The following is a 27464-nucleotide window of genomic DNA, read 5'->3' as shown; positions in this document are numbered from 1 at the left end:
ACCAGGCTGATACTGACACATATCAGCCTGTCTTGCTAGGCTTGCTCATTTGTCTGAGGTCAGGAGTCACCTCCTGGGTTTATGTCCAGAACCTAAGCATGCCACAGAGGAGACTGTTTTCCCCCCATCTAAAGGCATCCAGAAAGCACACACCATCACTCATGAGAACCATGCCTGCTAAAGCTCAGGGAAGCACCCCATAACCCAGACTGAATTCACCAGTTCATGGAGGGTGAGACTGGCAAGCTAAATTCTCCCCTGGCTCAATGCATTGCATGAACAAACTGCTTCACAGGCAGAGCTCTAGAAACAAATGGCACTCTCCTCGTCACTCCTGTTCCTGGAAGGCAGGTTTCCAGGACTACCTGGACGGCAGCGCTACCAGATCTGCTGCGCAGCTGATCTTGGACTCTGCCTCACATGAACAGAAAGAACACTGCAGTCGGGCTCCAATCTCAACAGCAGCAGCACAGCAGGCTGGCTGCCAAAGCCCAGAGCTCAAGCCCAGGCTTAACGCTTAATGTAAGCAGAGCCTTAGGCAGTCAGGTGCTGTAGTCATACAAACAATAATAATAAAAACTAGTCCTAATGAAGCTTAACCAGCTCAACTTACTGAACAGAGAGAAGGCCTTCGCCCACAGCCTGCAATTACCTAAACAGCAGATCTCTCAGCCACACAACAAAAAGCAGGTACAACTGGATTCGGTGGCTAGAAATCAGCGTTCAGCACAGAAATAAAAGACAAAGTGGTTTAAGAGGGAGAATAAGTATAAACTGGAATAAAATACCAAACAATATAATAGCCTCTTCATCTAGTAGAATATATGAATAAAGCCTTGCTATCGTTCAGAAACACATTAAGTCATCTGTAGGTTTTGGGGCTAAGAGCCCTAATTACCATGTGCAAATTCCCTTACAGACGAGAGGATCATAATGGTTCCTTGCAGTCTCAAACCAGACTACAAATGAAAACCATGACATATACAGGATGTGTCCTCAGGAATCATTCTGCCATCCCACTGCTAGTATTAGCATGATCTTAAATTAAAAAAAATGGTGTGAAACTCTTTCCAAGGTCAAACCAAATCATTACACAACACCCAGTTTCAACCCGGCTCCAACAGAAAACCCAAATGCTAATTCTCTGCAAAGCATTATTAGCAAAAGCTAATGCTCTTTGAAACACAGCTCAATGGCATTGCTATTTCACACTAGCCTGCATGAAGTGAGAGTCCACTTGTGTGAAACCTGATTAGCTTTGTTCAAATGTGGTGGGTTTCCCTGTAAAAACCAATCATACTATGTTAAATAAAAGTACTGATTTGAACAGTAGATACCTGTACTATCCTCCATGCACTATTTCTCCTCTAGCACCTCTCCAATTTTTCCAGTGATATTTGGCCTGCAGCAACTGCTGTTGTAAGAAAAATCTTATGAAAACTTCAAGACCTCCACTGCTGTTTCCAGCACTATTAGTCTACATTCAGAATTTTCACCATCATCCCAAAGGAGCTAAGAGAATTTATAGTGCAGAATACCTCAATTTGTTTCAAGAAAATCTGAATACACAATTATTTTTCCCTTTTCAGCACAGAAATGAGAAAAAAGAATAGGTAACCTCTATGGGTTTGGGGTTCCCAGTTACAATAACATGACAAAACTGCAACATTAAATCCAGGCGTCCTACAAGTCAACTCTTCACCATGGCTTTCACCAAATCAAACAGTTACAGAAAACCAGTGCTGAGCAAACTGACAGCCTCTGGGACACCCTGTGCTGTTCACAGCACCACCTCCCCATTATCAATGCTACACTACTGTACCAGGCTACAAAAACAGACACAGGGAAAAATCCTCTCTAGTACAGTAACTCCATGGGTTGACGTTTGGCATCTGCTCCCTCCCACATTCCCCAATAACTGGAACTATGTACTTGGGTCAACACATGCAATTGTGTTTGATCTAAACAATTAAATTTCCTCTTTCAAATGATGAATACTTACTGTGGAATATCACCTGCAACAGTGACAGCTGTACAGCCCACAAACGCCATGAAGAGCCCCAACCTCCAATGAGGGAAGGGCTGTTCAGATCCAAACATGGGGAAAATACACAAGTAGAAATCATGCAGGCTAGAAAAAGTGAAAAGGCTGCAGACAGCAATATTATTCCAGAAAAATGTACAAACAGCTGTGAATGCCTCCTTGCAAGTATCACCCTACCTGAAGCTAGGGAGACCTTGAATCTCATGGGGAAAGGCCAAGGACATTGGCAATAACAAGCAAAAAATTATTAAAACACCAGACCAGATGGTGACTTAACACTGAGAACAAGTACATCACTGAGCAACATCCAGCGGAGCCCCTACACAACTCCTCCTGCTCTGTGGAGTCCAGGACATCAGTGATGCCTTCCCACCACCCTTCATGCCCTCACCCAGGCATGGGTGACAGTCACATTTTCAAGGTTCATACATGGCACAAGGTTTTGCCCTCTCCACTGACAGCACCAAGGAAAAATGACAGCTGGAAGACACTGACTAACCTTTTCCCCCCACACTCTTAATATCTTAACTCTGTCTTCGGAAAGAAAATAAGATGCACAAACTCATTTTGCACAGACTTTTCATTTCTTTGAACATTCAACACAGAACAGCTTTTGAAAACTATAAACCTGAAGTTTGACTTACCATGTAAAAGGCTTCCTATGCCTCATAACATAAGCTGATAACAAAGGATGTTTAACTCTTCTTTGCCTTCATGTGTCCATGAAAGTGTTGTTAAAGACAAAGTGCAAAATGTTTTTTGAGCTTCCTTTACTAAAGCTGAAATTTTCCTTGAACACATAGCATAGTAAGTTAAGTACACAAGAAGACTGTATATACTTTAAACAGGGAAAATGAAGGATTATTTACAAAAATGAACACTAACTTCTATTTATTTCCAAATAATGAAAAGGAAAAGATTTTTACCAGGACACTTTTAAACAAAGTATTTCAGCTATATACACGTGCAAAGAGATTACCATATCTGCGATTAGAATAGGTTGAATCCATGTACTTCATCAGAAATCACATAGGGTCTAAATGAAAATATATACTGCAATATAAGAGAAATGCTGACAATTGACTTCTACATGGAAACAAGAGGCATTGGTTAACATAACGAGCACAGGCCTCCATTTGCCAGGAACATGAAAAGGATAAGGACATGCAGTGGAAGATGCAACAGTTGAAACTGAAAGGCACCTCAGGTCTATCAATGACTCCTTGCAAAACACCTAAGGTTTTGCCTGCATGTGTAACAAAGGCATCTTCTTTAGCCAACAATGTGCAGAATAGCAAACGCCCTAATAAAAATTCTTGATCCTAACCTATAAAGCTAATTGCCTCATTCAAACTTCTGGTGGTTTAGCCTTGATCCATAGTAAACCCTGGCAGCAAAACAATTAATTTAAGTAGCTACATTCTTCTAAAGCTGAGTAACTTGAAAAAACAAAACAAAACAAACCCAAAACAACCAAAAAAACCCACCCCAGAAAACACACCAACCACCAACAACTGTTTAATTCTCTAATTCTTAGCCTGCCAGAAAAAATAAAGATCAGAGCAAAGTCCTGGACACATTCATCAAGCACACAGTCAGGCAGCACTATCATTCCCCCCAGCAACATCAGCAGCCTGAGCACCTGCCAGTATAGCTGCTTTCTACTGAGGCAATCAGCTGTGCTTTGGGAATGGGACTTGAGCATGCAATCCCTAATAAATTCTGCCTAGTGCCTCAGTGGCGGCAGTTTTCAATCAGAGGTAGAGAAGGAAACAAGATGCTACACACCCTGTGACCCACCATCTGATACATCTGCTTTTCCCACGCAGCACTAACATTGAAAGGCAGAATCAGAAAAAACAGCAAGACAGCAACTTTTATTTCCATTTTAGACATTCCAGTAATAGTATTTTCCGTCAGGTCTGCTGGAAAAAAACTGATTAAGTTGGTTTTACTATTTCAAAATAGATAAACAGAATATTTAGTTGAGTCTTGCTCTTATATATAAAGACCTTGCCTCTTACAAATGAATTTAATTTGGTTTTTTATTTCCACTGACAGTATAAAAAAAATACATAACTATGTATTGTGGGGACTGAAGTTTTTCTTTCCATGCTCACCAAACTCTACTCAGCTGTACCAAAAGGATTCAGATTGCACCTTCCAGCCGTTACAGCAAGCTTACTTACATCATGTGTTTGCAAAGGAGGTTTTTCAACAGAGGAAGTGAAGCGCTTAGCCATGCGGTCCAAGACTCCACGGATCAGTGACCCTCAGCAGCATACAGACCACCACCGTGACATCACACTTTCCACAACATGGCTCCCAAAGATGCACATACCAAGAGAAGAATCTGGAGTTTCAATCTTTGTTTATTTGTTCAAAGAAAGTTGGTTTTTCTTCTTCTTTTTGGTAGCTTTTTAGGGTTTGTTTTGCTTTGCTTTTTAAGAGCTGTATTACTTTCAAATCTTACTTTTTGAAACTGAGAAAACCAGGTGGACCACCTGAGATGAAACATTTCACACGCAAGCACTCACAAGTGATAGCAGCAGAAGACATGCTGATTAATTCACACCATATTAGTCAGGGCTTCCATTAACACAACTAAGGGCTCATAAAGGAAGGAAAATGTGAAATTGTTCCATCGCTGTTACTCTGCTGGAACACCACATTTTAATCACTGGCTGGAGTATAGTTGAGTGACACAAGGGAGAGAAATGCTTAACAGAAGATGAAAATAATATAGACTCAGCGAAGACAAATGCTTGATCCAGGCACACCCAATCCACCTCCTGTTTCAGACTGAAACACAGACTCATGATTTAACCAGGTTTCTCAACCTGCTGCCTGGAGAGGCCCCAGCCTGGGAGGTGGCGCCAGACAGCAGCTGTGTGGGTCTGGTAAAATTTGGCACAGGAAACAAAATGGTCAAATATTAGAGATGCCTAAATTCAGAGGAGCTCATTTATAAACTACAGTGACACCTCCTCAACCCTTGCCTTTTCCCCCCCCTTTTTTTTCCCATCAACAATAATCTACAACTCACAAAAAGGTCTGCAGCAGTCTGATGAATGGTACGAGCAGAAAGTCACAGAAACACAGTTCACAAAGGGGTTTCCAGAGTCAGAGGTTAGCCTGCTGCCATTTCAGGTACACATTACTTAGTTTATTTAAAATAAAACAAACAAAACCCAACCAAAATAACAAAAAACCCCAGCTTCTCACTCTAGTATAAATTTAGGGGATTTTTGTCTTGATTACTCCTTCTGGAAGACCATTTCACAATTCTATTATGCAACAACTAAAAACCTTCTGTAATTTTCAGCCTGTTTTCTCACAGCAAATTTAAACCCAATTATATTCCACTCTGAATATCTCCTCTTCTAGTGTTTATTCCACATTGGTGCATCGGAGTTCCACACCTGTGCAGTATTCTAGGCAAAAAAATCCTCCCATTGCCTTAAGCAATAGTACTGATTTCTCATCTTTACCATAAAAAAATACTTTTACCTGATACATTCCAGTCTTGTGTTTACCTTTCCTTCCTCCCTCAGAGTGGCTGCCCACCATCACTCTATTTCAACTAGTACACTCTAAGACGCTGCAATTTACTCTTGGGCTCCTAGCTCCTATTACAATTTCTTGTTACTAATCCCCCAAATCATGAGTTCTGCAGTCTTGACACTATTACTGTGCTATTAACATGGCAAGTCTCTGCACATACATTTTGCATACTGGTCCTGTGAATGATCCAAAGGAGGTCTACTGAACTGCAAGAGAAGGCCTTTAAGAATGGTAGTAGAAGTCAAATAAATGAAGACATAAATCTGGACTGAAGAAGTCACAGAACAACATACTGGAGGGAATAACCCCACTAAAAAGCCCTGATGGACATATCAGAAGACTTTACATTGTAACTTGAAAAAAAGTGTGTCCACTAACACCAGACAGAGGAAAAAGCCTCCCCAAGTGAGCCAGGGGATTTCGTTACATGAGATTACAAGAGACATGAAAATAAGTCAACTTTTTAAAAGGCAGTAGACTGTCCACAATTGGGGGTGAGGTGGGGTGTATCACCACTGAAATATGAGCTGCCTACAAAACAAAACTACAAAACCACATCATCTCCTACCGCAGCATGCAGCAGACAGTGTTCGCATCTCTTCTCCTGCTAGAAAGCATATCAGATATCACCACTGAAACTGTCAAACTGTCAAGACTCTTACTAATTTCCCTATTATTCAGACTGAAACATGTCAAAGCTCCAGCCAGTGCTGCTTACCAATAGTGACAGTTATTGAGGACAAAGCAATTATACATGATTTTAAAAAAATAAAAGCCACACCTCTTACAGAGACCTCCTTCCATACTGTTCTGGGCAGTTAGAAAGCTTTAGATGCTAAAAAAAATAAATAAAAACAAGAACATGGAAGTTACAAAATTACACCTTATCACCTGCTCTGTCACACCTGTGATATCATCCTTATTTTACAGCAGTATGCTGAACATACTGTTTTACTAAAAATGCCAAACACTGATCTCATTTAAAAGCCTCTTAATCTTGAGACCTATAAACACCCCTATGATGGTGAAGCTGCAGTTACAACAGCATTATTACACCATCAACTGTGAGTCTACACGGTCTACGTCCTACCACTTCTGATCCTATATATAAATGAGAAAAGAATTAAACCTTTGCAGCTTCACTTTCATTTCCGTATTTTCAAAAGCCATTCATTATCAGTCCTGCAAAAGATGAGCAGAAAACTAGGAACTTAAAAGAGCCAAAAGAATAAAACTGAGTGATATTAAAAGTATATAAAAACCAAAGACTGGATATTAAAATAATAGTCATGGAAACTGCCACAAGGTACAGAAACTATAGCAGGATCTTGAAGCCAACGGCATTCTAGGGAAATGCTGGGATGGTCCACAGGAGAGTAATTAAAGGATCTGATCAATGATTGTCAAAAAGACCTTAAACAAATTGTTTTCACATCCCTGTATAAAACAAAATATTTAACAAATAACTCCTATACCCACTTCTTGCTTTTTGACATCATCAATTTAAGTGCTCAACTTAGTGCAAAACATTGATAAGTGTTATATTACCCAATCAAAAATAATATGAACACAAGCAAAAAAAAAAAATCCCTATCAGTTTCTACTTCGTATGCTGCAAAATGATTTTTCAGTTACTTACATTTAGACAGACACACTCTCGAACTGAGTGCCTTTTTAAAGTCACAATCTAGCACACACTGAAGAAAAATCAGCACTCTCAATTCAGGTAATGGACTGCAGCTCTACTGAAGTTTCTATTTCAGTAGTTTCCATTTAAAACAGCTTCAACTTGTGTTTAATCTCTTGTCCTGCTGGCTTTTTCAAGGTGGGGAAACAAAGCGTGCCATATGCACACAGTATAGAAAGATGATCTTACATATGAAACCATGACAGATTTGAGACAGACATCCAGTTTCCAGTACTGTTACAAATCTATTTAACAATCCTAGGTAAATTACTGCACCTCGTTAAGCCTCAGTTCTCAGCTAAAGAGTTGTGAAGACATGATGGTTAATGGTGTTAGTTATTCAGACCCCAGACCTGAATGTTTAAGTGAAAACAAACAAAACAACCCACTACAAAAGTCAAATAAAGACCTACTGGTAAAGAACAGACCAGACTGACAGCCAGGCCCATGAATCCAGAAAGTGCAACTTATACCAACTTCTTCATTGTTCATTACTTCTCAAGCAGGTGCCTTTAAGAATCAGGTTTAGCTATCATCTTTTGTTGTGTGAAGGATCCAAGAAAAGGATACATTCAGACTTGTAATGAACATAAAAATCCTAATGCTACATTGTCCATCAGGTGTAGGCTAATGGAATATACCAATTTTCCATCAAAAATAACCAGAAGACTGTATCAGCTCTTGAAGTAAAAATGTCAAAAATCCTGTGTGTGTGGAGTGGGTGAATAGCAAACAAAAACTTGAAAGGCTTTTTGTGTGCGCTCGTGAACTTCTGAACAACCAGGGAAGACTAAGACTGGTAGTCAGCTGCTTGTTACTGTTAACCAAGACAGTCCTACCTGCCCAAGCTACCTTCTCTCAGCCCTGACAGGCTTTGCACATATGTATTCTCATGCTACTATTGAATGCAATTCTGTAAATCTCATCTCGACATATAATCTGTAAAGTATCAAGCTTCATTAACCAAGGTGCAACACAACAAAAAGGCCTGCAACTGCAGGCACAGCAAGCAGCAATGCTGCACTGGTGGAACTCCCTCAGTCAAATGCTAGACAAGGCAGCAGGTCATGAGATTTTATGCTTTACAGTGGTCCAACATTTATGCATATCTCAGAATTTGTGATCAGCGGCTCAGCTACCCTTAGATGTATTTCTTACTGTGCATTTATAATCTTGGCTGCACCCCCTGTTGCTTGCATTGCACACAAGCAAGCTGTCTATACTGTGCCATGTTACCTCATTTTTATTGAGCATAGTTGTTCTTCTGTCTGTGGGCAGTTAACTCAGTTTGCAACAACTAAGTTTCAGCAATCAGTTTAAACTTCTCATCAGACTTTTGGCATGGGTTGCAAAAAGTCAGCAAACTATGGCCACAGGCAGCAGTTGTTTTCACCAGGGAAACTCATTCTTCAGTGACATCCCTCTCCCACTATAGTACAGACACAGCCAACATACAGCAGCTTTTCAGCGACCTCAACACGGTGTAGTTCTCTCACCTATATCACACAGGAGAGGGTATACCCTGAAAAGGGTGTACCAGTGTTATGCATTTACTAGAGGAATGACTCCAAAACACACAGTGCAGCAATCTGCTCAGGAACTTGGTACAGGCTTATTTCAAATAAGAGACCGCTTTGTCCCCTCTGGCCAGGCAAGCAAGACATGGAATAAAAAGGGCGGCAGAAGCACTTGCTGCTATTCAAACACAACAGCTGCTGAAGAAAAGGTGCATGTTTTCCAATACTACCTCACATCTTCCCTAAGTCTTTTTTCTGAAAAATTAACAGAAGATCAACACTGCCGCCCCCAAAGACACAGTCTGTTTTCTCACCTCCCCAAGCTTTACTGTTGTCTTCCAGGCCTCCCCCTAAGCAAATTTGCCTGAATTACCAAAAAGAGGGACACTCAGCCAGCCAGACTGATCACTGTGATCAGGCAATAAAACTGTAAGGTCAGGGTCACCATTTGCAGTGCAGAGATATTTCCTTACTGCATGTATGTAATTAAAAAATACTGCCAAACTAAGTTATGACAGAGAGCAATTCTCCACATGACAGAAACATTCAGTTAAGTTAAACTGATTTTGTCGATTTTGCTTTTCCTTTTTATATCTTCTCTTTGCCCTCTAAATTATTCTAGTCTGTGCATCAATCCCTCGCAGAATCTCTTTCGTTATGCCATCTAGACACCCATATGTGCCTGGAAAGTTTCATCTTGTCTCAGCTAGAGTCCTTCTCCTGGGACTACACAGCCTGTTATACTGCAGTTTATTATCTTCAAAAAGAGCCTGAAGACAAAAAAAGACACCTCAGGACTTAAATGGTTCACTGATGTTCTGTTGCAACCTTTATTTAAATAGCCAGTTTGGCTAAGATGGCCTAAACAGGCAGGGAAGAAATCAGAAAGATTAAGTGCATGACAACGACAAAATAAAATTCCATCCCAGATCATGGTAAGAGCTCTGAGCAACATTTCTGCCTTACATGGGAGTGTTTTAATTGCACAGCTGGAAATTAAGATTCTATAAACTGGCATTTTTATTACAACAGCAGCCCTTTATCACATTTGGGCACTGTTTACCAAAGAGCTTACCATATAACCAATACAGCAAAGCATAGCAAAAGCAAAAACTGAAGCACAGAGCAAGTCTCTTGCATAACGGCACAGACAAGCTTACGGCAGGGCCAAGAACTGAACATAAACTTCCTTACATACTGGCATGTTGCTTAAGTTAAGATTACAAAGAACATTTGTGCAGAACTACTTCCCCAAGCACTAAGTGGACAACAGCGATCGCATTATCATATCAAAAAATGTATAAACAAATCCAACCTTTTAATTAACCTGCCAGAAAGCTCACACTAAGAAGCAGCCAGTGCCCAGCCTGGATCTGCTCTAGCCTTCTTCGCTGTCAGTTCTACTCATTTACAGTCTTTGTTTGAGTTCCCCCATGAGCTGACCTTTACAAAATTCAGCTTTTCTGAAGTTTGGTTACCTGCAATATCAATACATGGGACAACTCTTAAAACACGATGAAAAAAAATCATTACAAACAAATGTCTTCCAGTCAAGCTCAATAAAAGACAGTAATACCTTAATTTTCTGGTGAATATGCCTCAGTGAATCTGCTGTACCCATGTCCATGTTGTCACTGATGCACACAAAATCCAGCTTCATTTTTGTGTCCAAGTTTAACATCTTTTGGATTTCCTTCCTTGTAATCACAATGACCTCTAGGACAGAGGAAAGTGGGATCAGATCAAGCAGAAAAAAAACCCCAAAAACCATTCATCACAAATAGGATACACTCTTTATTTACAAAGGCTGATGGAACTGTCAAAAGGCTTGAGTAACATAACTGCGTTCTACAACAAACCAAACTCTTCTGGCAATAGTAAGTTTTGAAGAAGAGAATTAAACTTCTAATGAATATTGAAACAATCTCTCCTGCTTTGTGGAGGTTTTTACTGAAATGGATGTATGCATGTGAGTGGCATGAGTCAGCAAGACAGAACAGAAGCGTCTTCTATCATTAGCAAGCAACCTCAAACCATATGATCTCAAACAGACCAATGAGAGCCTGTATTAATGTCACCAACACTAGAGCTTTGTTTTTTGCCCACCCTGGTCATGTATAATTCTCTGTGGACAACACCACCAGCCACAGTACTACAATACAATGGGTAAACTATTTCTCAGCACCAGCTTGGCAAGAGAGTGGTATGCGTAATATGTGAGCAACAACCTCATTCCATCTTCAAAAGAAAAAAGGTAAACTCATATTTGAAGGTTATCAGGAGTGGCATGAAAGCACACTTTCCAAAATGAAGAATGTGAGAACAGAAGCTCTGCAAAGAAAAGATTAAGAAAAAAACCCAGCAAGACACTTTTTCCCGTGGCCTCAAGAACTGGAAGGAAAAGCAACAGTGAAACCTTCAAATTAAAATATCCCACATTCCCAAAACCCCAACACTGTAACATTGTATGTCATACATACAGCAGAGAAGTATGGGAAGTAATACAGCCCTCAGCCTAGGAAGCTCCTGCGGTAAGACAAAAGCACACTAAGAGTAAAACTGTTTCAATTAAAACTGAACTCATTCCCAATCTGTTAACAGAAAAGAGAAAGGAACTGCAAACACGAGAACTGTGTGGCAGTTTGGTACTGAAGATACGGGAGGGCTGCTCTCCCACTCCTGTACCACATGCCAATGTGGATTCAAAACAGGCTGAAAAACTTAAGAGAAAGCACACTGAAAGCAAACCTTGAATTAGGGAAATAAGTAAGCAGTGGAGAAGGAACTGGTGTCGGGTGGAAGCTGTAAGCCCACACAGTTTAGCATAAATCTAGTGAGCAGGACAAAGGTCTAAGTATTAGAAGGGATGAAGCACTTGCAATTAGGACAAAAGGGATGCAGTGAACAAGCCTGTGGAACACCTAATTACTAACATAAGCAAATATGAGGCGCTAAAGCCTTATGTAATATTTAATTAAAATTATGATCCAGGGAGAGGATTCGTGCCATTGGATTATTAACACAGAAATGTATAGCTTGGTCCCGGGCCAGAAGCAAGGGAAGAGCAGGAAGGTGGCAGTTTGCTTATTGAAGCCGCATGTACAACTCTGCGTGTCCAAAAAAAAAAAAAGAGACAGGAGAACAGTCAAAGAAAGCAGACACTCAGGAAACAGATTCCAACAAACAGGCAACAAAGAATTCCAAGAGAAAAATAGTTCTTAAGGACTTCTTAATGAAACAAAATACAGGCAGAATCTTAAGTTTGCTCTTTCTTTTCTTCCTTCACACTTAAATAGTAAGAGACTAACATGGATAATCATGATCTGATCTTTACATCTTCACAGAAAAAAACAGTCAGGAGAAAAGCTACAGTCTCAGGATAGAGTACAGAATAATCATACAATCATACAGGAGAAGCAAAACCAGAGATGCAGAAAGGCAAAGGACAAACATAAACATGAAAAAAAGAGACGTGAAGTGTGTCAGGAAAATTTTTTATAAGAAGCAGCAGGAATACCACAGAGAGATTTGGTCCACCACTCAAAAGGCAAACAAAAACCTAAACCCAGAAAATACTGAAGAACCTCACAATGTGCTAAATACTGTTTTAGCCCTCCCATGAAACAAGGCCCACAGGCAAGCATTATGAGTCTGCCACTTCCCCCTCCGTGCTCTGTCCAAAACCCAGCACTTGGCTCTACAACGCAACAAGGACTACATGCCTCAGACAGAGCAAGTAACCCTGAACCTCAGGCCAGGCTGAAACAACAAACCAAGAGATATCCCACGAGATCGACACACTTCTCACGCTGCTTACATTAATCACTGAGAGAAAGCAACGAGTGAGAAACTCCTGGTTAACAAGACTGGGAAAGACATCAAAATTGGGAAAAGCATATAGATAGGAAAAGCCTTGGTGAGGGGAAAAGAGGGGGAAGGGGGGCGCTGGCACAGGAGACGCGGCCTAAAGTAAAGGAAGGGATGTGACACGGGCCAACAGCACAGCTCCAATGCAGAGAGATGTCCTGCCCCCATCAACACGGCACCTGCGACAAGACATTAGAACAAGAGGGGGCGACAAACGGGAGCGGCGGAGATGACCACGGGATGCCTGAAGAAACCAGAGTAAGCGTGTCGCCTCCACTCCCCACGACACCGTGGTGCCTCACCTTCGAAGCCGGCACGCTCCAGGAGGTTCAGCGGGTACCAGAGCAGGGGCCGGTTGCCCACCGGGAGCAGCGGCTTCGGGATGCTGGAGGTCAGGTCCGTCATACGGGAACCGCCTCCCGCCGCCATCACCACGGCCTGGAACTCCATGCTGCAGAAGGAGCACAGGGGCAGGGCCTCACTCAACCACGGCACAACCGGGCAGGGCAGGACCGGCCCGGGATGGGACAGGCCGAGCCGGGCTAAGACCAGTTCGCTTCCACTTGGCCCAGCTTTAGCCGCCAGCACTTCTCGGAGGCGTGCGTCGGCTCCCCGCCTCCCCCGCGCCCCTCACAGCCCGTGCGGAGGCACCGGGCCGCCCCCCGCCCCGCCGTTACCTCCGCTCTGGCGGCCGCCGGCTCCCAGCGCCTCACTGACAGGACAGCAATGGCGGCGCCGGCGCACACCGCGCGTGCGCGGGCGGAGAGCCGAGCGGGTCGATCACGGACAGAGGCGGTAGAGCGCCGATAGGCTCGATCCGCCATTTCGCCTTGCTGCAGTCTGCTCCTTCCGGCCAGGGCAGCGAGAGGAACACCGAGGGAAGGATCTCGGCCTGCGGAGCGCCGAGTCATCGATTCCTGCCCGGCTACAGGAGGGGCTTGGCGGCACAGCGCCCCTAGGCGGCCAGAGGTGGGGCTGCAGGCAGCGCGCACGGCGGGGCAGTTTGCAGGGTGCATGGCAGGGGGGGCAGGTTGCAGGGTGCATGGGGGTGCACTTTGCAGGGTGCATGGGGGGAGCAGCTTGCAGGGCAGGGGGGCAGTTTGCAGCTGTGCTCCCCACGCAGACCGAGCCCAGGAGATATACAGGACCCACAGCCACCACGTGCACGCCCTGCTCTCCACTCCGCAGCACCCGGTGCCAGCACAGCACCTCGCAGACAGTGCCATGCTGGGCCCCCCCCGTTGCTGGCCACTCCAGTCCCAGCCCTCGAGAAGCACAGACACAAATGGGACCTGGGGCAAGATGGCAAGATCCAGCCCTGCAGTTTTATTGAATCTGGTGTCCCCAGGGCAGGTGGCTCTTGTGGCATGGGGTGCCTCATTCATCCCAGGGGTCCTTGTCAGTGTCGATGGACAGGCAGTTGTACACGGCATAGCGCAGCAGCTCCTCGCAGGCCTTGGCCCTGGTGGGGGGAATACTGGGTCACGGCTGTTGTGCTGGGCACCAGGAGCCTCATACTTCCCTCCCCGCACCCACCAGACACCCCGCAGGGCAGGACCTGGGGAGCCTGGAAGGAGACCCCAGTGCCAGCCCCAAGGAGGGGGGACTGTCCCTGCCCCTGTCCCCAGCTTGACTCACGAGGAATAGTTGGGCAAGAGAAAGGTGCAGGAGCATGTGCAGGCTTGTGGCATCAGGTCTTGTGTGTCCGAGCTTGGGAGAAAGGAGAGAGAGTCAAACTCCAGGATGGCAGAGGGACCCTGGCACACTGCGGGGATCTCGCACTATGCAGAGACCCCAGCCTGGCCCAGGGACCCCAGCACAGGCAAGATGGACTCACTTCGTCCTCTCCGGATAGACGGTGATGTGAACTGGGAGGCGGCTCCGGCCAGTGACAAACTTGAGGAAGTGGCTGAGATCCTCTGAGGGAAAGGACAGGGCTCAGGGAGAAGGGCAGGACCATATCAGTCCCTGCTGTCGTGGCAGGGTCTGCTCTTGCAGAATCATCCCAGGAGAATGGGGCAAAGCTAAGGGATTCTTTCAGCATCCCCCAGGAAGGGCCAGGTGGGATGACCCCAGCTGACTCCCAGGGGGACACCTGGTGAGCATCCCCGGGCGCAGCGCAGAGGGTACCCAGTCCCCTCACCCACCCCGCTGCACATAAAGGGCAAGGAAAGGCTTGGGGTCACTCACTGCTGGTGAAGTTGTTGAGTGCTTCCAAGAAGGTCTGGATACTAGTGTCATCGGAGGGGAAGTCCTCAAACGTGACTGCGGTGAAGAATGCACAACAGCTTTGTTGGAAACTTTTAGCAAAGCAAACTGACACGGGACACGTCCATCCTGCCCTTCTCTGAGAGCCCAGAGCGCAAGCATGAAAGGAGGAGACCCTCTGCTCTCAGGGAGCCCCTGAGCGTTCCCAGCACCCCTGAGTGGGGCCGGTACCCTGCACAAAGGCAGGGGGAGAAATGGGGATCCTGGTTTGCAGGGTGGCCATTTGCCTCTGCCCATAGCGGCCGAGGACCGCATGGACCAGAGTGGGGACCGGTGGGGTTTGCAGCTAAACCTAAAGCATCCCTCTCCAGGGGCCCTCTGGCTTATCCTCCCCCACAACCAGGGACTCAGCATGGGGCAGGATGCGTGCGCAGGATGAGTATTGCCAAGGGGGGGCTGCCTATGGAGGGGGCTGGGAACAGCTTTAGGCTGGCCCTGGCACTTACTGAACTTCTGCAGCTCGGCCATTGTGATCTCAGGGTCCCCGCAGACGTTCTTCTCCAGCTGCTCCCAGGTGAGCAGATCCAGCACAGGCTGGGGCACCACACGGAGCAGCCCAGCACGCATGGCTGCGATCTTGGGGGGACACAGTAGGGGCCCCACATCACTGCGGTGGGTCTGAGCCTCGGGCAGCCACATGGGACACCCCGGGCAGGGACTGCAGGACCCCAAAGGCCCATGGGCATCCTGAGCACGGGATGCACAGAGAAACCGCCCGGCTGGAGCTGGTTTTAGGGACACGTTTTCGCAACCACCAACTCCACAGCTACCAGGAGGGTTCACCACAGGAGCAGGGTCCCCTTGGAGCCATGCCAGCCCTCGGGGATGGCATTACCTGCTCCTTGCTTTCCTCCAGCCGAGCCTTCTGCACCAGGCGGATGAACTCCTTGCGGTCCTCGTAGCGCACAATGGTGCTGCTGCCATTGGGGATCAGCTCCACCATCCGCTGGTCGCTCTGCACCACCGTGTAGGTCAGCTCTTTGCCAAACATGAACTCAAAGGCTTCCCTGTCCACCCCCTCCAGCACCTCCAGCAGCTTCACCTGCAACCCCAACAGGCAAAAACCATCACAGCGGAGCCAGAGCAGCCACAGGAGCATGTGGCACTGCCCTGCTGGCCCTCAGCCCTGCTCACCAGCTCCGAGTCCACAGCAGCAAAGTCCTTGCTCCAGCTGACCTCCTCCCCTGCCAGCTGCTTCCACACCAGGGCCGGTAGGGCCAGGATCTGCCAGAGGGAGTGGAGACACATTCTCCCTGTACCCCTTGATCTCCCGAGGGCAGCCCCTCTGCCTGAGAGACAGTGGCCCCTGCCAAGCCCCCTCACTGGCCAGGGAGGCTCTGCCATGCTTACCAGAAATTCCTTGCTCCTCAGGGCTGCTCCTATCAGCTGCCCGATCCACTCATACTTGGGGAAGTCCTTGCAGGAGGGGTTGGGGACATACATGTCCCTGGTGACACTGCTGCTGTTACCCTGTGGGAGAGAGGCTTAGGAACTGCTGACACAGATGTGACCAGCCCAGCAACGTCCCTTCTGCAGCCTCCCTCTCCATCGCCCTTTCGCCTGCATCTCCTGCCCTTCACATCCCTCCAAGAGATCTCCACCACCCAGGTACAAGCACAGCCCCCCTGGCCAATAGCCCTGCAAGCGTTAAGATAGGACTAACGCCCCAAAAGCCCCCGGGCTCTGCTGGCTGCTCCCCAAGGGCTGAGACAGGCAGACAGCAGGGTGCCAAACCTGGTTGGAGGTGTGCACGAAGAAGGGCAGGGGCACGGGGACATCGCCTGAGCTGGGACACAGCTCCTCCGACACATCTGACAGGCTGTCCCGAAAACCACCGCCTGCAGCAGGGGCAGAGGCTGGTTAGTGCCTGATATGCCAGGGCAAGACACTGAGCCACAGCATCTGGCCAAGGTGCCCGTGCTCTCTGGGGCAGAAGCAGTGCTGGTGGGGTAGGGGAGATGCAGGGGACACCTCACATATGCAGAGCAGGGCTGCCTCCCACAGAGCAGCTAGAACAATGTGAGCACCCTGCCACAGCGGGCAACCCACCAAGCTGCACCCCAACATAAGAAAGCCCAGGGAACAGCGCTGGGGCAGGACAGGAGAGCTCTCACCATTGTCGACGATGCCCTCAGTGATGAAGTCGCACTCCCACCACTGGCTGTAGCTCAGGGGCCACCTGCAGGGAAGCAAGAGCCCCATGCACATCCCTTCTCCAAGAGAACCAGCAGCACCTGGCATCCCCCTGCACCATGCTCCGGGTAGGTGACACTCCATAAATGCAATGCTAAAGACCTACCTGTAGTCCAGAGGCTGATTGTTCTTGGAAGATCTGAGACCTTCATACAACTGGAGAGAGGAGCAGAGCAGAAAGGGGATGAGGTGCAGCGGGGACAAGCAATGCTGCACTGGCAGGTACCTGGCACGGGGCATGGCGTTGCTGTACCTGGGTGAAGACGGCATTCCTGTAGCTGGGGTCCAGCGTGGGGTTGGCGCGGTGCTCCCGGGCCAGGTGCCGGTTGATGTACAGCTTTGGCAGGGTTTGTGGGGGGGCGGTCTCTGAGCACCGAAGGCAGTGGGCAATGAGGGCAGTGCTCTGCTTGCACAGCAGCAAAAACGGCTTCATGCTCTAGCAAGGGATGAGCAGGGATGGTTACAGACCTGATCCTGCCACTGCATGCCCTCTCTCACCCTCTCCAAGTGCAGCTCCTGGTGTTGCAGGAGATGCTCAGCTCCTCCATGCCTCTGGCAAAGCTCAGCATGGCAGCTCTCAGCATGAGCCCTGGGCTGGGCTGTCCCCATTGGATCAAGTGGGACATGCCACAGCTGCCAGCAAAACCAGCCAAGCCTGTGATGAGATGCTCCTACTGGCACCATCGCAGGGGAGCCCAGCAAACGCTCACCCTGAGCGTATTGAAGGTGTCAATGCTGTCCTCGGAGAGGGGGATCAGGTAATGCAGGACACCGTCCAGGAGCTGGACGAACCTGGAGACCGGAGAGGAGCAGTGTAAGGATGTGAGGGGACTGGTGAGCATGTGGAGCCTGATACACCTGTGGTGTTTCATCGCTGACAGCCCCAGGCATGCACCAAGCCTGGGTGCCACGCTGCTGCATGTGGGTCTCCTCCAGCCCATCAGTTAACACCAGCACACCAAGAGGAGCACCCAACCAGCACCCTCTGGCCAAGCACTTCATTTTGTTCTCCCCAAGAAGAAGCTGCAAACGAGGACAGCCCAGCTCATGCTGCAGCGCTGCAGCTGGATCACTGCAGGGGGTGTCTCTGTGGGGCCAGTGCTGACCCCAGCCTGGGGCTGCCCTGCAGGCAGCAGGGTGGGGGACTCCACATGATGCAGGTCCCCCTTGCCCCGTGCTGCCACCATGCTCCCCAGACATCGGAAGCAGCTGTGTTTGGATGGGGAGCCGCAGGCTGAAGTCCCTGCCACACATGGAAAAGGAGCTGGCAGACTTCAAGCAAGACACGTGCGCCGCCTGCTAAAGCCCAGGGCACAACCCTTCTCAGGGCCTGGGCTCGCTGTGGGAACGGTGCCATCCCTGTGCCATACCTCTGAATGAGCACTGCCCGCCGGTACAGCACATCAGCATCCACCCCTTCCAGGAGAGGGTAGCGCACCAGCCGGGCTGGCTGGAACATGTCAGCGTTGAGGATCAGGTCCTGCTCCCAGAAGGACTTGATCTTAATCCCTCGCAGGCGGACATTGCACCCTTGGTCTGCCAAGAAAGGACAGCGATGCTGCATGCGTGGTTGCAAGGCTGGCATGGCTCAGCTGGGGGCAAGGAGCCCACGGTGCTTGCAGCAGCCCAAATGAAGCTCATTCCCCAGCTTTCCCTCCAATGAATCCTGAAAAGCAGCCAGTGCGGCAGGAAAAGCCATAGATGCCAGACCAACCGCAGGTTTAGTGCCGCAGCAGTGCAGGCTCACCCCGGCACTCCAGGATGCGAATCTCCAGCACCGGCAGGTGAGTCTTCACATCGCGGAGGATGCAGACATCCTGGAAGCTGTTCCTGCATGCAACATGGAGGGAGATGGCAGAGCCATGAGGCACAGACACAGTGAGGCGGCCAGCGAGGTGTGGGCCACTCTGGCTCCCCCAGCCAAGGATGCACCACGACCCATGGCAAGAGCCCCCCAGCCTCACCGGGGCTACAGCAGAAGGGGACAGAGTAGAGAGCAGAGGCTGTCAGAGGCACAGAGATGTCCTGAAGAAGGTGGAAGCCACATCCAAATAGCCAGAAAAGAGCATAAATTCAAAGCAGAACAGAAAGGCGAGATGGCTGAGAGTGAGTCACTGTTCCCAGGGTGTCCCAGCGCATCTCCGGCACAACCGTCCTTCAAGCTGAGCTGGTCACGCAAGGGTGATGTGTTTGAAGGAAACAGGGATTTGCAGAGATGAACAATTTGGTGATTCACTTGTGTTTCCAAAGCCTTTAGCAAGGTCCTGTCAAAGACCTATGGGCACGTAGGGAAAAAACATTGCGACTGCCCAGACACACTGAGGAGTTGGTTCCTGCCACCAGGAAGGAGACTTCAGTGGTCTTGCAGGTGCTTCTTCAAAGACAGATCTCATTGCTCAGCCAAAAAAAGGCAAACAGGCAAATTTTGGGGAAGGAGGAAGAGATTTTTGCACCTCTGTGTAAACCCCTGCCAACCTTGAGAAGGGTGCTACAGAGCCAGGGCAAAGAGGAAGAGGTGAAGCACCCCAGGACTTCTTGGCTACAGCACGGCAGAGATGCTCAGAAAGGTGATGGCAGGGGCACATGTCCTCAGAGGCGAGGAGGAGGAAGAGGAGGGGGAAAGACCCCCAAAGTCATCAGGCAGGGGGAAGCATGCTGCAGCTCAGCTGCCACAGCACAGATGAAGAGCATGAGTGGAGATGAAGGTGCTCAGCTGGCACATCGAGGTAGGGGACCACCACACATATGGGGACAGATGTAGCCTGCACCCAGGGAGCCCTGACCCTTGGAGTGCCACCATCACCAGCAGGTCACTCAAGACCAGCCCTAGCCCTTCCTTAGCATCTGCTTGGGATGCAGAGACAGCTCGGGAGTTTGGCCCAAGCTGGGCCCAGGCTGCTCCTCAGTCATTACTCACTCATTAATTAGGATGGTTCTCAGGTGCTGCAGCCTGTTCGGTGCCCCCCCATACACAGCCACCCGCCTGGGTACATAGCAGCTGGACTGCCCATCCAGCCATAGCCACAGCTTCCTGGGGATGAGAAGAGCAAGAGGCAGTGTTGTCCTCCCCTCCTGAGCTGCCCGGGCACAGAGATGCCTCCAGAGATGTCCTGGGGCTAGGGACAAGGCTGTGTCCTCCTTGGGTGTATCTGGTGGCAGCTGCCCCCCACACCAGCCCTGAGCCACCAGCTGCAGCCTGGGGAAAGCTGCATTCAGGAGGGAGGTGGTGCTTTGCCCCATACCCTGCCCGGGGGCACCCCGAGGTCTCACTTGACAATGGTGCCTTTCTTCATGTTGAGCCGCACCCAGTGCTGCCCTGGAGACCCGTCACTCTCCCAGAAGGTGTATGTCTTGTTGTCCGTCAGATGGGCTGCACCGCAGTCCTCCTGCAAGAGTGCAGTGAGTGGAGGGAGGGAGCTGAGCATCCTTGGGCATGCTGTGGCCACCCCAGCATGGTCCCATGGGGCCAGGACCAGGACAGCCCCTTGGTTCACTAGGCAGCGGGTGGATGAGGTCTCCCACACAGGGCAAACTGGGCATGGCCATGGACCCCTCGCAGTGCTCCAGAGACACAATGGGGTTTTGCTCCAGATGCCCAATTCCTGGCAGCTTTGCTAGAGCAGCAAAACCCCACCACCATCCCCTGCCCCTCGTGGAGGGGACTGCCACCACCAGGCACTCCTGCCTGCAGTAGTGGTGATGCTCATGTGTCTCACGCTGATTTTAGGCTGCAGAGGAGCCCCACTACGCACCAGCTGCGAGGAGACCTCGATGCTGCTGACGTGCTCCTTGATGCAGTCCACACACTGCAGCTTCTTCTCACTGTGATCATACAGGAAGCGCCCCAGCTCCACGTCATGCTCATAGCTCCAGCCTGGGGGCACGGACCTGCAGGAGGGCTCTGTGTTAATGCGACGGGGACACCAAGCTCTGCCCCAAACCTGCCCACCAGCACTGTGCAGGTGTCCCAGCTTGGACTGGCTGCAGCATCTCACGATCACCACATCAGATGGCACTGGGCAGCTGTCCCCATTGCAGGCAGGTGGCACGGCTGTATCTGCCCACCACCACGCCCAGCCCAGCGGGTGTTTATGGCCACCCAGCCCAGCGGGAATAGCACCACGCAGTCACTCCGATGCTCCACAGAGCAAAGGCCATTTTTGCTTGAGCACTGTCAAATGGTATCGATGTAAAAGGCATCTCATGGTGCCCATCCTCCCCACACCCAACCCTGAAGCCAGTCCTGGCCCTGCAGGCATGTCCAGGCCACAGCTAGCCACCCCTTGGGGTGCTGCAGTACCACTCTAGGCAACGCACTCATACCGAAATTTCTGCACCGCGGCTTCATCCTGCTCTACAACTCTGGGCTTCTTTCCCAGGTGCACGGAGTAGGTCAGGTCCACCACTTGTTCCCAGCTGGAGCAGCACCGGTGGAGGAGTCATCCAAGGGAAAAGATGGGTCAGTGCTCAGTGTGCCCAAGCATTACTGCCTTAGCCTAGGGCAGAGGCAGCAGTGGTGGGGGACTGGGGATGGCACCCAGGGGCTGCAGAAACAGCTGTGGGGGGGGATGAGCATCCCTGCACCCGGGTGCAGGCTGGAGCAGAAGGGGGGAATCCAGCCCTGCACGTGGCCTTCCATCGTGAAAATCAAATATGAGCTTTCCCATTACCATTCCACCACCACAACATTGCTCAGCCCAAACCCGAGTGCCTCAGAAAGCCCCTGGCATCATCCTTACCCTGCGCTGGTGCTGCCACGAGCCGTGAGGATTAGCCCAGGAAGGGGCACCTGCTGGCCCGCCTGCAGCTTGGCAGGGATGTGTCCCACGGGCGCGGGGGGGTGAGGGGGGCTGTGCTGGACGTGCCCAGGGGATTTGGGATGGCTGGGTCACACAGCCTCCGTGGGTACCGGCCTCGCGCGCCCCCAGCCCCGTCCCCACCCGGGGCGCAGCAGGCAGGGGCCGTACCTGTCGGCGGGTTTGTAACCAACCCCCAGCGTTCGGTGCTGCCACCGGGTCTTCTCCACGGAGTTAACCGGGACCAGCCGATCTCCTCCCTCTCCAAACCGCTGCGCCAGGAGCCAGCCCTCCTCCAGGCCATGCCTCCTGCCGTACTCCTCCAGCTGCTCCTGAAAGCACAGCCCGGCTCGTCGCCCACACCGAGACCCCACGGCCCCGGGGCGGCCGCCGGCCGCAGGCGGGGCGCGTCCCGCCGCTACCTTGCTGAGCTTGACCCAGAGCCCGGCGCCGTTGCAGTACTCCTCGCCGGTGGCGCGGAGGCAGCCGCCCTTCCGCACCTCGATGGTGGCCCGCGCCGCCCGCTTGCCGCCCCGCGCCGGCCCCGGGCTGTCCCAGACGCTGAGCAGGCTGCGGGCGGCGGCGGCGGCGGCGGGGTCCTTGCAGATCTTGTACTGCACCTCCCGCGGCACGTAGCAGAGCGCGGCGGGCAGCGCCCGGGCGCGGCGGAAGCACTCGCTGCACTGCAGCAGGAACCGCAGCCGGCCCAGCACCTGGTGCGGCGCCTCCCCGCCCGCACGCATCGCGTACCGGCTACCGGCTCCGCGCCGCCCGGCCGTGCGGCTCCTGCCGTGCCCGGCGCGGTGCCAGCCTCCCCCCCGGGCAGCCCTGCCCTGCCTCCGGGGCTTCCGCCTCCTCCCCGGGCCGGCGCCGCTCCGCCCGTGCCCTCCGGCACGCCCCAGCCCCTCTACACCCTTCCCGGGCCACAGCCCTCCCCAGCGGGGTGCCGGGTGCGGGGCCGCCCCCATCCCCCCCTCCGCCAAGATGTCCGTGTTATCCCCAGCCCGGTCTCTGCCAGCAGGAGCTGAGCCTTCCCTCGCCTCCGGCTTAGGACTGTGCTCCCTCCGGGCCTCCAACGTCCCTTGTCACTGCCTGCATCCCTACAAGCAGAGAGGGGCTCCTTGGGGGGGTGCAGGGCACCGGGCTACACCTCTGGCATGGACAGGGAAAAAGAAGGGAGCAGGCATCCCTCTACGGGCAGAGCCGGCTCACAGCTAGCTCAGGGGACACATTCCTGCCCCAGGCAGACCTGCAGTGGGTGGGGAGACTCCAAGCACCCAACTGGGGAGGATGCTGGCCCTCCCTGTCCAGGGACAGCTTTATCCCAGGCAGCGGTAGCATCCTGGCAGCAGGAACGAAGCCATGACGGCCAGCAACAACTCCAGCACCCACCCCAGAACTCTGGCAGTGTGTCACCCAGTGTCGCCCCTGCCTGTTGCATACCACAGCGAGGCGGTGGCAAAGAACAACTCAACTCCACCCCACACTACCTGAGTTTTTCCAGGCTGGGTGCAAAAAGCTGCATTGAGGTATCAGGAAACAACCAGGCTGGCAGAGCTCAAAAGTCCCCGCACCCCTCTGGCGCCTGCCTACTCTCCTGGCAGGTCAGAGTCCACTTCCATCCCTGCCCACAAAGGCAGGGCGCAAAGAAAGGCCGGGCAGCTGTCACCCCTGCAGCAGTATCTACTGAACAGCTGTGACCATGCCTTACCACACTGATGGGCACCAGCCGTGCCAGGAGCAAACTGCCCTGAACCACAGCACCAGCGAAATGCAAACTTCTGCCTTACTCCTAACTGCAGTCACTGTGGCCAGGAGGGTCCCATGCCCTCCCTCCACAGCCATGTCACACTATGAAACTGGTTTCAGAGCTGCTGCAGAGCATTGAGCCAGTTAACACCTCCAGTTGCTTCTCATAACACCAGCCTCCATCACTGTTTAACACAACAGGACACAGGAGCCCCAGCCAGACCAGCCAAATCATCAGGAAGGCCAGGAGTTTGTTGGTTCACTTTATTTTAGATCCTACATGAGGTAGGGACAGACAGATCCTGTCGAACTATTTATAGCTTGTCAGACTTCAGGGTGTTAGGGGAATAACAAGAACAGTTAGACTACATGTGCGTTATTAATCACCTGAAGCTATTCTATGACAATTCAGCAAGCTGAAGTCAGGAGCGAGCAAGTGGTTACAGGGAGCCGCAGTGGGGCATCAGTCCCTCCCCCAGCTCATCCCTACCCACCCTGTAAAGGTGAAGCTCTGGCACACATGGATGCCTCCTCAACAGCCTAGGGGGACCAGCACCTTCCTCAGGATGGTACAACCTCGAAAAACCAGTCTCAGACAACTTGAGAATGGGTGACAGGGCGGGGGACAGACACAGAGCCTCTGCTTCCTGGTGCCCAAGAGAGCTCCCTTGCCCCGGACCATGTGCAGCAGTAATCCAGGGCAGGGGCATGGGACTTGTGTCTTGTCAAACACGGTAGGAGACACCTCCTACATGTAGCTTTAGAGATCAGAGGAGAAGGAACACAACCCAGCACTGAAATAACACCTACTTTGAGCCCCTGAGATTGGCTAGAGCTGAGCCAGGCTGACTTTTTCCACACTTTGCTGGGCTGTCACAGCAGAAATTCAGTTTGCAATTGGCTTTAAAACACTGTGAATGAGACAGATGACCATGCAGAAGAGATCCAGGCGGGTTACCAGCTCACCTTTGCACAGCAAACTCAATGGCATGATCTGTGGGTTATCTTGGCATTCTTGCTCAGCAGCCACATTTGCCCAGACCCTCTGACCACGCATTAAATGATCTCAGCTGAGACCTCGTTGCAGCAACGGGCTCTTCCTGCAACTGGAAGGGCTTTCACAGGTCTCTACACCCCAGTGTAACATTACAGCAGCAGCTCCTGCCATTCTCCAACATGTGTATGGCCCTAACACAAAATGGACAGTAGAACAATGCTATATATGGTAAAACAATGTTTTTCTCAATACGCTTGTAGAGGTTAAAGCCAGACCATTCTGGATAAGCTCCCAACTGCAGCCTTCCTGCTAGAGCCAGGGTCCTGTTATTACAAGTATTTTTTAAATAGAAATCCCTATCACCAGCTAGATCCTTTCCTGAGCTCCAGCAAGCCCTTGGGGAAGACTCTTTTCTCGGTAGCAAGAACTAAACCCAAGGGTATGAGAGGTCAGACCTTGCTGGGAAGAAGCGTAGAGAAAAGTGGGAAAAGCTATAGCTGAAGCTCTATACACATAACCTAACAGTCATCAGGTGCTTCAGGTTAGGGAGGACCTAGACCTGAAGCCAGCAGGGCAAGACTGGAAGTTACATCAGATTGCCCAGGGCTAAGATAAGTCTTGAGCATCTCCAAAGATGAAGATGCCACGACATTTCTAGGGAAGGATCCCAGTGCTTCAGCCAGACTCAGCTCTCAGCATCACCCTGCACAGCAGCTCCCCTTCACCACAGCGGGCTGGGACTGTGGATGTAGATTATGAGGGACTAGAGCTGTCCAAGCATTTCATCCCTCAGTGAGATACCTGAGCTGCTCTGGGTACCTCCATAAGTACCTCGGTTACCCTCTGTCAGCTGCAGTTGCTTCCACCAAGGCCAGGGTAGCCAGCGGTCATCTGCTGATGTCTCAGCCAGAGGTGCCCATTCCCCTGCTGCTGGTCACCCCTAACAGCCCCAGCCAGCTTTTAGCCTGCCCATTCCCACAGGTGACACCAGCTCACCCTCCACCAAAGAACAGGGCCATTTTATCCATCCCACCCCGAGCCACTCATTGACCAACAGTCCCCTGCTTGGCAATAAAGCACCAGAGAGGAGTCAATTTTTCTTGCTATTCCTAGTTCTGCTCAGTAAATAATGTGACCTCCTGCTGGTCTCCCTTAAGAGACAAGCGGACAAGGTTGGAAAAAGCAGGATCGATTCCACCCCAATGTCAGTGGCCTAAAAGGATCTAGGATGGCGCATTTCAAATCTCAGCTTGATGCTGAAGACTCCTTCATCAACACTTCTGACCGTGCCAGCAAGCAGATCAAAGCCCTTTCACCAGTTTGCTCATGCCCATTTAAAACAGACACCACTCAGCCACCAGCGCAGAAAGGTATCACACTGGCTCCTGTCCATGCTGGTCATTGAAATCAGCCACAAAGCCATAGAGCTCAATTATGAGATAACTCTAGGATTTAAAAAAAAAACACAACAACTCCTCCAGCAGACAAAGCAACCCACCCAGCTGAGCATGGAAGGCTCTGCTGCAGGCAAGGGCTGCCAGAAACGGCTTCCCCACTCACCCTATACTCCTTCCACTCACTGCGATGTGGGAGATGGGCAGCATGAGCTCTCTCCTGGTCCTGCATCCCTTTTAGCACAAACCCCCTCAGCAGGTCTGGGAATACAGCAGTTTCAAAGGAAACTGGCCAAAGGAAGGACTTAATTTACAACTGGAAGTGATTTCTGGATGACAGACTCCTTCAACGGAGAAGAAAAAGACATGAAGTGTTAAGAGAAGATAAATCTTGACTCACAGCGTTAGCGCCACTCCAGTGAAGTCCCAGTGACTCAGTGGCTCTTAGTAGCAGCGGTCCAACAGATCACATGGGCTGAAGATGGAGCTGGGGGTATAAAAGTGGACTGATATCTGGTAGCTCACAGTGCTAGGCAATGACTAGCCCTGCCCAGGGCCGGGAACATCAAGGAACATTTCCAATGCTCTTGGAGTTGTAAACCTTTCACTGCCCACACCTCACTCACACACTGGATGTCCATCTGCTCAGGGAGCTCTAACCCTTGGTACCCACAGTCTCTCCACTCCCCTGGGGCAAAGGCTTTCCCTGCCCATCTGAAACCTCCACCTACCTCCCCACAGCAGAGGGGAGCAGAACCTGGCACTGCTGTGCCTGCTACTGCTCTAACCCCTGCTATCTGGGAGAGGAGCTTGGCCCTGCCTGCACATCTCCACGAGAACTAGAACAGATTAGTTGTAATATCGGCTTTTAGGGGAAAACCAAGGCTCAAAGGGTCTGGGAGAACAACTGCTAGGCCACCACCAGCATGCTGAACGCAGCACTGCAGGTTACGGAGCAGAGAGGAAGCAGACAGTTCCCACCTCCTGTAGGGGAGCAGCTCCCCCAGCAGTCACTGCTGTACAAGGAGTGCGGGGAACCACGGGTGGTCACAGGAACAGATTTGTGCGATGTAAAAGCTTGAGAGCCCTTTTGTGACAGCACCCACGGTCTTGCTGTGCAGGTCTGTCATGACACCTGGTGGCCAGAGACACCCTTGCAGCACCTGCCATCAGCCTGCCCCATTTCTTCTTAAACCTAGATGAATGATCTCATTTCCATTGACCTCAAGTAAAAGCAGGAACAAGGTAAGGGAACGTGGTCAGGACACTCAGGCTAGGACACACTGAGCATCTCTGAGCATCCCCGCGGTCTCAGCAGCAGCACACAGTTCTCTGTCCTGTGCTGTAACTGGTGTAGGGCAACAAAGCTGCACAGCAGGTTTTGAGCA

General features: G+C 50.6%; 2 protein-coding genes across 4 annotated transcripts in view; both read right to left on the bottom strand.

Moving 5' to 3' along the window:
* Positions 1-13502, bottom strand: part of EIF2B3 (eukaryotic translation initiation factor 2B subunit gamma) — a 102222-nt gene extending 88720 nt beyond the window's left edge. For both annotated transcript variants that reach the window (XM_056356270.1, XM_056356272.1), the window contains exons 1-3: positions 13357-13502; positions 12982-13130; positions 10389-10528 (exon numbers count right to left, since the gene is read on the bottom strand). In XM_056356270.1, the coding sequence (XP_056212245.1) occupies positions 10389-10528; positions 12982-13129 (288 nt within the window). In that variant the 5' untranslated portion in view covers position 13130; positions 13357-13502. The remainder of the gene's footprint in view (positions 1-10388; positions 10529-12981; positions 13131-13356) is intronic.
* Positions 13503-13965: 463 nt separating this feature from the next.
* LOC130157105 (E3 ubiquitin-protein ligase HECTD3-like) lies at positions 13966-22817 on the bottom strand. 2 transcript variants are annotated; one of them, XM_056356268.1, is made up of 21 exons: positions 22359-22817; positions 22108-22268; positions 21464-21556; positions 20893-21028; positions 20411-20526; positions 20058-20171; positions 18888-18970; positions 18511-18676; positions 17851-17932; positions 17394-17576; positions 17247-17296; positions 17062-17126; positions 16682-16785; positions 16298-16417; positions 16082-16171; positions 15783-15989; positions 15394-15523; positions 14870-14944; positions 14517-14598; positions 14318-14389; positions 13966-14141 (listed from the first exon to the last, which is right to left on the bottom strand). In XM_056356268.1, the coding sequence occupies exons 1-21, from the start codon at positions 22677-22679 to the stop codon at positions 14057-14059; spliced, it is 2535 nt and encodes an 844-aa protein (XP_056212243.1). In that variant the 5' UTR covers positions 22680-22817; the 3' UTR covers positions 13966-14056. The 2 variants fall into 2 exon arrangements, with proteins under 2 accessions (XP_056212243.1, XP_056212244.1); XM_056356269.1 differs by lacking the exon at positions 20058-20171.
* Positions 22818-27464: the final 4647 nt, after the last annotated feature.

This window comes from Falco biarmicus, chromosome 11 (genome assembly GCF_023638135.1).
Source record: "Falco biarmicus isolate bFalBia1 chromosome 11, bFalBia1.pri, whole genome shotgun sequence".
In the NCBI taxonomy this organism is placed as follows: Eukaryota; Metazoa; Chordata; class Aves; order Falconiformes; family Falconidae; genus Falco; species Falco biarmicus.
This window is presented reverse-complemented; position numbering and strand designations above follow the sequence as displayed.